The sequence below is a fragment of the Manihot esculenta genome, chromosome 15, assembly GCF_001659605.2.
Source record: "Manihot esculenta cultivar AM560-2 chromosome 15, M.esculenta_v8, whole genome shotgun sequence".
Classification (NCBI taxonomy): domain Eukaryota; kingdom Viridiplantae; phylum Streptophyta; class Magnoliopsida; order Malpighiales; family Euphorbiaceae; genus Manihot; species Manihot esculenta.
Genome location: NC_035175.2, coordinates 4692658 through 4705155, shown reverse-complemented (window position 1 = coordinate 4705155; position 12498 = coordinate 4692658). Strand labels below are relative to the sequence as shown.

Below are 12498 nucleotides of genomic sequence, written 5' to 3'. Positions count from 1 at the left end.
TTATTAAAAAGAAAAAGAAAGAATTATATTATTATATATGATTTAACAGTAAAGAAAAAGAAATCCATTAGCAGATTTCATCGTCTTCTAAAGCAGCGGTTACCGATGATTGATGATGATTAAGGTCGTACGTGTTAAATGCTGCATTATTAGCTAGGCCAATACCCTCGTGACTAAGAGATCAAAAATCCAAGAGCTTCCTTCTCCACCCTTTCAGTTTCAGCTAAACAAAAACCATAACCGCTATTTTGCTTCTCATTTCTCTTAACTACCCATCAACCAACACCTTTTCAATATTTACCCAGCAAAAAATCAAAAGAAATTATAAAAGAAACTCCATTAAAAATCCAATCTTTACTTCTGAACTTAGCATAACTTTCATGACTGACCTTCCCTTTCCCTTCCCATTTCTTTAAATGTAAAACAACTCAATCCTAATCTTTGTTCTTTCTTCCTTCTCTTTACTTGCATTTATTTTATCTTCAACATGCTCTTTGCTACTGCTTGCTACTCTCATTATTTCAGATTTTCAGTTCCATATATAACAACTCCACCTATACGCTCCCTTATTTATTATTCTCACCTCTCTTCACACCCTTTCAACTTCAAGAACTTGTAACTCTCAAAATAACGACCAATACCATGCCAGTTCCTAGTTTCTGTGCTTATCTAACTCTCTTTTTCTTTAAAGTTGCCTTAAAACTGCTTTAACATCAAAATAAAGAGATACCCAGATGCTGATTATCGTAGATAGAGGAGGAAAAACAATGGAAAGGTCTGTTCTCAGTGCTTTTGTCGTGGTGTTCATGTCTTTTTTGGGTTGTTTTCAAGTGGGTTTATCGCAAAGTGAAGTTTACGTGAAGGATTTTATTACCTGGGATGACATGAAGGTGGATGATTCAGGTAGAGCAAGACTGAGCTCGAGAGATAATTATAATGGAAGCCGAGTAATTGTAGTTGATAAGAATGGTGGAGGTGATTCGTTAACAGTTCAAGGTGCAATAGATATGGTACCAGAACATAACACAGGAAGAGTTAAAATTTACATTCTTCCAGGGATTTACAGGTTTGTATATGCATTTCATAATGGAAATCTCTTTTTATTTAATATCTAAATACAGTTTCGGATCTCCATGACGATTGATCAGCGTTCAAAGTTCCACTCGGCATTATGTTCTTATACAGCTCATGCTGAATCTTCCTGGGTAAAAAGAAAAGGGTAATCTGTTTCAAGGAAAAAAATTAATGTTTGATATTCATAAATGAATAATCTTTCTTTAAAGCAACTCCCTGTAGCTAGCAGAACCGGGAAGGTTAGATTTTGAAATCCTGCACTTTTTAACGGTTGTTTTTTTAAAAAAATATTTTGGGTTAATGAAGTGGGCACATAATTTTAGCTACGTGGTGAATTTGAGGTAGTTACATGGAGCCTGCTGTGGTTATTGAATTTTTTTTTCCTCCAAATCAAACTGAAAAATAAGAAGGGTCAATTTTCTAATATCTATCTATCTACAAGTATTTCTAAAGCATGTGGGACCCACCAAATGTAAAATTACTCTTTTTTTTTAATTATTCAATTAAAAAAATATAGAAGCTGTACATTGAATTTTCCAAGTTGTAAGTAACAAATTCATGTGCAGTTAATTAATCCATTTAAGGTTGATGCAGAGAAAAGGTAGTTGTACCGAGTATCAAGCCTTATATTTCGTTCATTGGCAAGGAAGGCCGAATCTACGATACTATAATTACGTGGAACAGTAAAGCTTCTGATACAGACAGCAACGGGGCTGAACTAGGAACCTATAGATCAGCATCCATTACCATAGAATCCGATTACTTCTGCGCTACTGGAATCACTTTTGAGGTAATCAAGACATGTCACCTAATTGTTAGGAGTTGCTTTGCAACCTCCAGCATTTTTAGTACTATGTTGATGATGGGTGGTAATGGCAGAATACAGTAGTAGCTGTGCCCGGAGGATATGGAATGCAAGCCGTAGCTCTGAGGGTTTCCGGTGACAAGGCCTTTTTCTTTAAGGTCAGGATCCTGGGGACGCAGGACACCCTTTTAGATGAGACTGGATCGCACTATTTTTACCAATGTCACATTCAAGGAAGTGTTGACTTCATATTTGGTAGAGGAAGATCTCTCTTTCAGGTTATAGAGCTTAATCTCTTATTTTCTTTTTACCTTGGACTTCAGACGTATCATTACGATCTGAAATATTGAGGGTATCGTTGGAAGCAGGATTGCGTCCTTCAATCAACAGCTACAAAAACAGGAGCAATTGCAGCTCACCACAGGGATTCACCATATGATGATACAGGTTTCTCTTTCGTGGGCTGTGTGATCAATGGAACTGGGAAAATCCTCCTGGGAAGAGCCTGGGGAAACTATTCCAGGGCAATATACTCCTACAGTTACTTCGATAACATTATAATTCCTTCAGGATGGAGTGACTGGAACAACCCATACAGGCAAAAGTACAATTCCTTAAATCCTCAAAAACAATCTATAATTCAGAGTCGATGAAATACCATTATAGTAAAGAAATTACGAAATTTTCACATTTGCAGGACTGTGGTTTTCGGGGAATATGAGTGCAGTGGGAGAGGAGCAGATACAAGAGGCCGAGTGCCATGGTTGAAGACTTTCACCTATGTGGAAGTAAAGCCTTTCCTGGGCATGCAATTCATAAATGGAGGCCAATGGCTTAGACTCTAGTTCTTTTGTTCCCCATCTTTGTTGAGCTTGCCAATTTGTTATTCTTTTCTAATTCCATTTCTCTTACTGCTTCGGTCCAGAATCAATCAGCGTCTTCCAATTAAATGCGTTTCGTTGGAAGAGATTGCTGCTAATGCAGAATGCAAAATCATTTCTATTTAAGAATGTCCAAAAACTAAGGCATTTAAATGCCGGACTTGGAATTAAAACAACTCACTTACAATTAGGGACAAGCAATTCAAAGGGGTACAGAATATTCAGGTAATTATAATATTATCTGGGTATAAATTACAAGCAAGAAGCAAATTAAGTGTGGAACCACTTTGGGAAATCTGACTTAATTAGGCTTCTGACCAAATGAATTCAAATGCCAATCCCAGTTCTCATACAACCAGTTACAATAGAACCTTAAAAATCTAATATGACACCTATACATCTATGATTATGTTCGCCAAACTGATGGAGATTGTCAACTGTCATGTTAATATTTACAAAGGCATCTCGACCACCAACTGAAACCTACCCCATATCACAAGCAACGTGACGTGACAGTCATGATATGATGCGATACAAGCCTGCTACAAGCATCTTATGCCGTCACTTCCATGAATTCCATAGCCTTGCAATCAGAAGACTCGAACACCTCCATATCTATTCTTTCATCATTCTCCTTAACATCACTATCAACCTCATCTTCATCATTTCCTTGAACTTTATCTAATTCATCATGACCGACATTGACGTCATCACCATCACCCTCATCAGCTTTGTTGTCAGATGAAGGCTTCCTGTCATCGTTACAGTCCATATCCAGGATACTATCGCTACTGACTAATGTAGCTATGCCGGACCTTTTCTCTTCCATGTTATTGAGTTCAGCACTAATATTACCTTCAGTACCGGACAAATCACAACCACTGGGCTTCATGTCCTTTGTAATCGTTGAAGACATGGACATTTTGGCATCTGGACTAATTGTTGCTGATATGGCCGAAAGTATATCAGGTTTTGCTTGAATATCAATCCATTGATTTCCTACCCAATCTCTGGATGTCCTTAGATCCTTTTTGTGTATATTCAAGAAGAAACTTTCACCTAATGCCACCGCAATATATGTTGAAATAAGGGGAGAGACAAAGCATAAGTAGAAGATTACAAAGGAAACAAAATTAATGCATAATAGTGCTTTATAGAAATAAGCATACCAGGAAAGTAAACTTGCAGAATGTCATCACTGCTACTGCTGGTTCCAGTTACTACTCCCTCCCACCAGCCATCACTCCACCATGCATCAACTGCAGAACCAACCTCAAAAGCTAGGTCCCTTTGTTCATTTAGAGGAGGGGATGGTCGAATTGTTGGACGGCCTGGGCACCTCATACCAAGTTTATCAAGCACGGCCAATTTGAATGCTGGTATCCATTCCTAAAAATTAGATGACAAGTCAAACCTCCTTTCGTAGGGAAGAAATTAAAATTTCAACCTCAAAGTAAGATAGTCAAAAGTCGATAACATGCATCTAATGTTACAGGTACTTAGGCAAGTTAGAGCTGGATGTACCACAGTCCAATTCATTGATGAATGGAACTTATATGTAGGAAGAGGAAGAAGATTACATAAAGCGGCAACTATGGTAAAATTCCAACACCAGTGATGTAGCCAAAAGTATTTTAAGGTTGGCTCGTTTATTCAATAGATTAATTTACAACAATCATCTATGCATATGGACAAAAATAGCTGCTTATACATCACTGGTAAAAAATATATCAAGTTTAATGAACTTTGAATAACCAAATAATTAATGCCATAAAATAATTTCTTAATCATAAAAGGTCACTAAAATTAAATACCATAAAAGGTTTTATAATAGAAGGCCAAATTTTTAATCCTTTTAACATATTTTAGGTCAAAGCACAACTGATTCAATTTCTTGGATTTTTAAAAATTTTTTTGATGCTCTCTCTCTCTCTCTTAATGTAGTATTCTTTGTGTATGAGAAATTCTTTTCCCAAGTTGATATGTGGTTTCTGACACTGCTAACATACCCAGATTACTAGATATGTCATTTTTCCATTCCTGGAAAATGTTAAACCAAGTTGCAAAAGCATTTATGTTTCGTGATGAAAACTTCCAAAGCAATTTCATTATTTCCATTCTTCTATACAGAACAAGCCTGGTGGAAAAAAATTAAGGAAAGTGCTTCATAATTTTTAAGCATACCTCAAGGTTGCCATACTCATCTTCATCCTGCAGATCATCATACTGAACTTTAATCTGTTTCTGGGACACCTGCAAGACGGTACACCTAAACCAGCAGCCTCGTATACCACTATCTTGGCACAACAATTCAATCTTTTCATCAACCTTAAACTGCAGACTACATCGAAGTTGAGACTCAACATGCTTGAGGGGAGGCAATCTCTTGCCTGACATACCATATCTCGAGTTGAAACATGAAGGCTCATAAGTCATACTCCGGCTTCCAGAAATTCCAACTCCTGAATGATCTGTCACAAATGTTTCACTCCCTCTACAGCTTCTCGTCCTCTTTGCTCCCAACTTCACATTCTCATCTGGACTCAATCCTTCATCTTCACCAGTTAGGCCATAGCCTATGCCTATAGAGTCGGCCCCCGGAAATGGTTTGGCATTCAAACAACTCAGAATTTGTTGATCAAAGTACCCACGCAATTTACTCAAATCAAAGGGCTTTACTTTATTGCTTCTGAACTGCCTAAAGCACAAATGTACCCTGGTTGATAAAGCATTAGGAAAAGCAGCCAAGCATTCCTCATAATGCTCACGGGTTAAGACTGTAGCAGGGCCATCAACACATTCCGCACTAATGACCTGCGAATAAGGTGTGATGAAAACTTCTTTTGGATGAGCGTTTCTCAGTGGAACTACCCCCTTGACTTCCTGGTTATGATGAAACCACCTCACTTTGACTTTCTTCTGTCCCCTTTTGTCTTCATACATATCTTCCAAATAAGCAAGGTAATGATTCTCACCTTTTGCCATGACAAAAACAAAGGACTGGATCTGTAATGCAAATAAGAACAAAAGCAATATATGATCATAAGGCCATTGAAATTGAAATTGAAATTAAAATTGAAACAGTAACAGTAACAAGATAACAATTACATGACATCACTCTTAGATGATAAATTGAGATATAAACTATATAACAATTACATGACATCACTCTTAGATGATAAATTGAGATATAAACTATTGTGGCTCAAGCTGGAGAAGAAAATACAAATCCAAAATCTATGAATTAAATGCTATCATGCCTCAACAGTGTGTTATCTGGAATATAATCTACTTCATGCCAATAACATAAAAGTCAAATTGCATATGGCAACCTGATACTACATGATACAACATCTGACTTCAAATCAATCATGTTTCCTAATCACTTATTCAAGTGAATCACAAACATCATGATATAACCATGACATAAATATGACCTAAAAAGGCAAGTTAATCCTCCTACTTTTGCATTTAAAAAGAAAACATGGTGGCTTTTGCTTGCTGAGGCCCTTTCTTCTGTTTAGGTTGTAAGAAAATAATAGTCATTAGTTGTTTCCATAAAATCATGAATACTTACTTCCACTATTGCACTAATCAACTGACGAAAAACTAAATATTAGAATTCTATACAAAGGATAAGAAGCTTGATCAACAGCATTCATGCATTTCATCGCACATGCTCAGAGTTAACTCCTAACATCCAGCCTTCCCTTTTTTATTTAACAAAAACAGTTGCTTACTGCTATTCTAATCCCATTTCTACAGAAAGCTGGGTAGTGTTTGAGCTGTTTTCCACATGTCCATGCAACGCCTGACCACACAATGTCCGAATTATGTCCATTCAAGTTCCTAGAAAGCCGGCCCTGCAATGCATGTGTCAGTTGTACATCACAGCACTAATTTTTAAAAGGATGACAAACCAGAGAGAGAGAGAGAGAGAGAGAGAGAGGAGGAGAAGAAGAAGACAACTACGACCAGAGCACAACATCCCATATCTGGTACCTGTGTCAGTTGAGCACCAAATCCATTCACGGGATACTGGGGATATTCTAAAGTTTGCACTAAATCATGCTTTGGTGATTCTGCATCAAAAGATACTCCGATTAATATTTTCTGAGAAAGTTAAATAAAGAATCCGTTGATCCCCTTTGCAAGTAGGTCTGCGTAATTAATTCCCGCAACATAGTTATAAAGGGAAAATAACAAACAGAATCTCCCAATAAACAAATTACGTAAGATTGCATTGGAAAGGCCTATTGTGATATTCTAACCATGGTCATATGCAGAAAACAAACTAACAATTTGAACTTCAAACTTAATGATGGACAAGGGAATTCAGAACAGCAAAAATTTGAAAATAAATGTTCACTTTACTAAATAAAAAAAAAACTCAGATCTATTTTTAGGAAAAAGAAAAAAAGAAAGAAACAAAGATGATAACTTCATAAGCAACCCCACGAGGAACATAACTTAATCGTAGCTAGGGTGACACGTAAAAGCTACCGTATACCATTAAATAGTGAGTTAACTTAAATCCTGAAACAGAGGACTGGCTGGGATGCCAACTTATGGTTAAGAGCTTAATTAATGCCAGGCAACATTGAATAAGTTAAACTTCTCATAATATCAATTCGCAATGTAGTCTCCATTTGTCAACAGACTGTTGGGCTTCAGACATGCTAGAAACATTACAAATCAGCAACCCTACATTCATATCCAATTTCCATGATAAAGTATAATCACTTAGGAATCTAAAGAATCCAAAAGCATAAATACATACTGGACCAATCACTCTGCAGATGCTGCTTTGATAACATAGACGTAAGCCAATCCACAACCTCCCTTCTTGACCTCCACTTGAAACCAGCATGAATAGAATTTTCTGCACCATAAGCTTGCACAAACTCCTCAGCAACAACATAGAACATGTGCCTGACACTCCTCTCAGTGCCCACAACAGCAAGAATAGATTCTCCAGCAGAATCCTTCAGGAAATAGTGAACCACACGGTTCCCCCGCTCCTGCGAAACAAATTGTTCTTTCCATTCCACAAAATAGTGACCATTTCCAACCATCTTGACAGAAAAGACCCGGAAGGAGCTTCTGGAAAACCAGAAACCCACTGGTAATCCTATTTACACAGCCAAAGATGCTCGGTGGTAATGGTAAAGGGTTAATACCCCACTCAGTGGATGCGTAAACCGTTAGAATCACACAGCTTTCGAACTGAGCTACAATTTTTGCAATTAATTACTGTCCGAAAGCAGTTAACCCTAGCACACCCACGACTTATCTGCCCAGAAACGAAACAGCTAAAACAACAAAAAGTGGATTGCCACAAATTTGATCCGATGCCGCTATAATAACCTAGCTTAAACAGCAAAGAAAAACTGCTCCATTAACTAAAAGGCGAGACAGATTGCGGAAGATGACCGACAAAATCGGTTGTCTTCAAAATCACTTCTCTAGCAACAGGTCAAAAGGGTCTATAGAGTTACAAATCTAATCAAAACAGAGATTGGCTATCAGTTAAGAAAATTGATAAACCCTAGCACCCACAGCGAAGTTTGAGCTAAAAACTCAAATAACTCTACCGAATAAGTGGGTGCTAGAGAAAACTGACCAGAACAAAGAGCAATCTAAACTTTGAAGATCTGAAAGAAGATAAGTAACCAAGTCATGAAAACTGAAATCCAAGCTGGAAACCACCAAGCAGCACCAAGATAATGCTTTGACCGAATCAACTAACAGAATCATCAAGAAAACAAAATGGGCATCTCAGTTTACGCAAGTAAAGAAAATACCGAGTAACGAAAAACAATTCCGTTAGTCCTCTGTTGAGAAGGAACACGACCCTGTGGCGGTGGCTGTGAAGGGTTCAAGAAATTGGTGAAAACAAGAGATTCTGCAGCATTATCAGCGGGAACTGAAAGGAACAGGAAAAGAAAGAGTGAAAGGATGGTGATGAGGTGAGAGGAAGAGGAAGAATGGAGAAACAGGCCATTTTCATGAGTATTTTGAGAGGCGAAGAGGTTAGGCATGCAGGTGATGATTATTAAGAGGGTGAGAGAGCAGACAGGAGGGTGAGGGACCGAGGGTGGACAAATGGAAGAAGGGAAAAAAAGGTAAACAGTTTGGTAAAACGAACGATGATTACATGGATTGGGCTTTTCCTACTAACCAAACAAGATTTTCCACTCTGTCCAGTTTTTTGGAAGTCCATGGGCCGTTGTACTTGACCCGCCTCTTGTTCTTGCTTACTCGCTTCCCCAAAATGATGTAATAACAAAAATTATATTTTTGATTTATTTCTGAGTTGGGGTTTCCTTTGATAATGTTTAAAAATTAATTAACCATATGCTGCAATCTTAATATTCTGGAAACAAAATCGTATATTGTATACCATTTTTTAAAAAAATTAAATAATTTTTAAGATGGGACATAATTTTAAATTCACTAAATTTACTAATTTCAAAGAAAATACTATTATACTTACGATGTCAATCAGTATAAAATAAATTATATTTTGCAATATCAAATTGGTCTATTTGCATTTAAAAAAAATTAATATTTTGTATCTTTTTACTATTTAATGCAAAACTTTAAAATTTAATATAATTGTCTAAATTTTATTTTTGTTGCAAATTTATATATTTCAATTTGATGGAGTATACCTCATCCCATATGGCGTACTCAGTTCATAAATCTATATGGTATATAGATCATAGAGAATAGTAATTAAAAAGTCTAATGACACTAAAGACTTAAATATTTATACTATTTTACAATTTAATTGAAGACTTTTAATTTTGGTACAATAATTCCATTCATCAAAAATTAAAATTAGATTCGGGGGATTGTGCCACTTTCGGTCCAGGTAGCTTTTTTTCCCTTTTATATATGTATATTATTTAAAAATTTAAATTAATTAAATGACCAATTAAAATTTATAAATTAATTATGCCGATGGTAAAGGGTTCAATCAAATATAGGACAAGAAGATGAAGCCCATTATATAGGACAAGTATGTTATAGAAGCTGAAGAGGCTGAAGGGAAGATGCAGGGAAAATTATTTATTGAGATGCAACATACAAAGAAGTTGGAAAGGAAGAACCAACCTTTTTCCGCATGGTGAATGGTGGAGGCAATGTGGTACATATACAATATCCTTTTAAGAAATGGAGCCAATGTGGTAATCAAACATATATACCAGACAACAGTAATGCCAAAAACTCCGTATAGTGAATTCATCAGGAATTATCAACTGTTTGGGACATCTAAAACTCGCGACCCTTCTTGCTTGCAACTGTTCAAGTCCCAAGATTGGGTGGGCGCGTTGACACTGGTGGGCCATATGAATATCTCCATTGATTGCATGCTGAGCATTTGTCCAGCTTCACACTATTATTCAAGGTGCAGAATTTGCAGGACCATGTTTTATACTTGGTGCTCGCATCTTTGGGCTTTTCTGTGCTACAAAGCTTGCATATTGGGGCTAATGACTGCATGAACATAGCATAATTAGAAAGCCTGAAGTAATCTATTCGAAGGAAAAAAGAGAAAATTTATGTCAACTTTCAAGTTTGAGCCGTCTTCAAGAAATAATCACTTCAAACTCTCGCATGCCCCAAGAAACGAGGATAAGCAGCACAAAATGTAAGTTGAAAAACCAGACTTACTTATGTAACTCTAAAAATGTGCTCAACTTACATTCAAATAAACATATGGCCAGAAAGCATGCCCAAACAAATGACATTCCACATCCACAATTAAGTAAATAAAATTAATTTAAACCAATCACTTACCGTATTCAACAATGTGCACGTTCCACACTCCCATGTAGCATGTTCCTCTAGATTATGTACAGTGTCGTGATTAAGTTTGGACCCTAAGATGAAACACCAATTAAATCCAAAAACTATAATCAAAAGGCAAATTCATACAATGGGTTGGAAAATCACTTATTAGTGCAGAAGCCATAGTCAAGAATTGAACCAAAAGTTGAAACATCTGTAGACAAATCTAGATATTGGATCCCGAAGGACAATTGAAACATGGCAAAGTTCTGCTTTTATATTCACGATTTCTTACCATTATCTGGCCTCGAGCATTCTGTAATTTGACCCACATCTGAAAGGTTTTCCTTGACGTCATTGCTACTTTCTCCTTGCTCAAAAACCTCAGCAGACTGAGAACCACACCAAATGTCATCCTTTAATCTTCTTTCTGCAGCCATTGCTGCAGCTTGAATTGGACTGAGTGCGCCCATAATGGTGCTATCACCACCAAGCCTTTTAGGTCCAGATGGAAGCATAGATCCCAATTTTGCTCTCTTTTCTGCAGCATCTAAGGCAGTTTTACGTAGAGATGATAGAGGAGGCTGGCGGGAAAACCCCCCCAAACGCCTCCCTGGCAGATCAAACCCCTCCCCCGTTCCAGTTATTCCCTTGGAAAGCAGCTCCTCACATTCCTATCAAAAGCAGCAAAGAAATGAGCAAATCCTAAAGGCAACAAGTATTGCCAAGTCTAGAAAATTTATGAAAAAACAAGATTATTATGACTAAAGACGCCTGAACTATGAAGGACATTCTAAATTATTGGTATGACCTGCACATCAATCTATTAATCATAATAAAATGAGATTTATAATCACTTGACTGAACAAACTAGGAAAACAATAGCACCTTTCTCAACTCATCCCAAAGCTTATAGAAATTGGCGTCGTGAGGACCATGAACATTATGGCATAGTTCATGAAGCATCGTATCCAGAACCTGATCGAATGGGAAGAAATCCCAGTCTCTGTTTGGCCTCCTAAGCCTCAGTTTCACATGCTCTCCACCTCCTATATTCAAACCCAGTACAGCTGGGTTGCTCGGACTTCAGTTCCATTTCCATAAATATTTTCATCAATCAATTTGCAGTGTGAAGAACAAAAAGAGCAAAACAAAACAAAAAAATAGCTTAAACTGTATACATATGAGAAGATTCGTTAAAGTTATCCAAAGTAAAATTAAAAAGTAATTAGAAAGAAGAGGAAAATTCAAGTACCAAAATTCGGACAGGAGCTTGACACGCCATTTGCGCTTACGCATGATGGGTTGAACCTGTTTGGCTATTTTCTCGAGCATCTCTTTAGCTTCTTCTTCTCCTGGTTTCTCTAGGGCTTTAATTTCCCATACTTTGTTCAAATCCCCCAAATTCATCTCTTCTGGAATCGAATAATAGAAGCCTAAGTATTCAATAGTTACGAGAAATTCGTCAAATAGCCGTCGTTGTTATCAGCGTTGTGATATTCAGAATTCTCATTTGCTTAATCGCAACTGCAACTCTGCAAGGAAAGGATCACTGCTATAATTTTTCGTCACATACGACGTTGGAGGCTTGGAGACTTGTGGAGGGATTTTGAATACAACGCAACGCGAGTTGAGTTAAGCTTCTGCCATGTCGAGCTGTTTGAAAACGAGGATTGGTGGAGTCGCATAGAAGATCAAGCTGCATTAGCCAATGGCTGCTACTTTATTTTTTTAATAAATAGCCTATAAGGAGGGGGAAAAAAAAGCACATAAAACGCTTATTTTAAAAAAATTTATATAATTTCTGTTTTATTCCTAATTAAATTAAATTTACTACAATTTTCAATATTATTATCAAGAACAAAAATTTTACTTATCAAAAGTAAATCAATATGAAATTCATTGTTTTTAATATTATTTTTCATTTATTTATACTACTTT

The 12498-nt window shown here is 36.8% G+C and overlaps 3 protein-coding genes across 3 annotated transcripts; 1 reads left to right on the top strand and 2 right to left on the bottom strand.

Annotated features, from left to right (window-relative positions):
• Positions 1-102: 102 nt before the first annotated feature.
• Positions 103-2750, top strand: LOC110601231 (pectinesterase QRT1). The gene is made up of 5 exons (XM_021738294.2): positions 103-1066; positions 1669-1864; positions 1954-2157; positions 2248-2483; positions 2577-2750. Exons 1-5 carry the CDS (start codon positions 735-737, stop codon positions 2722-2724), a joined length of 1116 nt encoding a protein of 371 aa, XP_021593986.1. The 5' UTR covers positions 103-734; the 3' UTR covers positions 2725-2750.
• Positions 2751-2971: 221 nt separating this feature from the next.
• LOC110601230 lies at positions 2972-8879 on the bottom strand. Its single transcript, XM_021738293.2, has 6 exons — positions 7541-8879; positions 6763-6842; positions 6501-6623; positions 4945-5766; positions 3930-4149; positions 2972-3819 (listed from the first exon to the last, which is right to left on the bottom strand). The coding sequence occupies exons 1-6, from the start codon at positions 7833-7835 to the stop codon at positions 3314-3316; spliced, it is 2046 nt and encodes a 681-aa protein (XP_021593985.1). The 5' UTR covers positions 7836-8879; the 3' UTR covers positions 2972-3313.
• Positions 8880-9808: 929 nt separating this feature from the next.
• LOC110600852 (DNA-dependent metalloprotease WSS1) lies at positions 9809-12282 on the bottom strand. The gene is made up of 5 exons (XM_021737756.2): positions 11813-12282; positions 11446-11641; positions 10853-11231; positions 10567-10649; positions 9809-10263 (listed from the first exon to the last, which is right to left on the bottom strand). Exons 1-5 carry the CDS (start codon positions 11965-11967, stop codon positions 10072-10074), a joined length of 1005 nt encoding a protein of 334 aa, XP_021593448.1. The 5' UTR covers positions 11968-12282; the 3' UTR covers positions 9809-10071.
• Positions 12283-12498: the final 216 nt, after the last annotated feature.

Coding starts and splice junctions, on each gene's coding strand:
- LOC110600852 (XM_021737756.2), bottom strand. CDS start 11,967: ATGAATTTGGGGGATTTGAACAAAGTATGGGAAATTAAAGCCCTAGAG. Junction 11,642..11,812: donor AAGCTCCTGTCCGAATTTTG/GTACTTGAATTT, acceptor ATGGAACTGAAG/TCCGAGCAACCCAGCTGTAC. Junction 11,232..11,445: donor TTTGGGATGAGTTGAGAAAG/GTGCTATTGTTT, acceptor TGCTTTTGATAG/GAATGTGAGGAGCTGCTTTC.
- LOC110601230 (XM_021738293.2), bottom strand. CDS start 7,835: ATGGTTGGAAATGGTCACTATTTTGTGGAATGGAAAGAACAATTTGTT. Junction 6,624..6,762: donor TTGGTGCTCAACTGACACAG/GTACCAGATATG, acceptor CATGCATTGCAG/GGCCGGCTTTCTAGGAACTT. Junction 4,150..4,944: donor ATGAGTATGGCAACCTTGAG/GTATGCTTAAAA, acceptor TCTAATTTTTAG/GAATGGATACCAGCATTCAA.
- LOC110601231 (XM_021738294.2), top strand. CDS start 735: ATGCTGATTATCGTAGATAGAGGAGGAAAAACAATGGAAAGGTCTGTT. Junction 1,865..1,953: donor CTACTGGAATCACTTTTGAG/GTAATCAAGACA, acceptor TGGTAATGGCAG/AATACAGTAGTAGCTGTGCC. Junction 2,484..2,576: donor AACAACCCATACAGGCAAAA/GTACAATTCCTT, acceptor TCACATTTGCAG/GACTGTGGTTTTCGGGGAAT.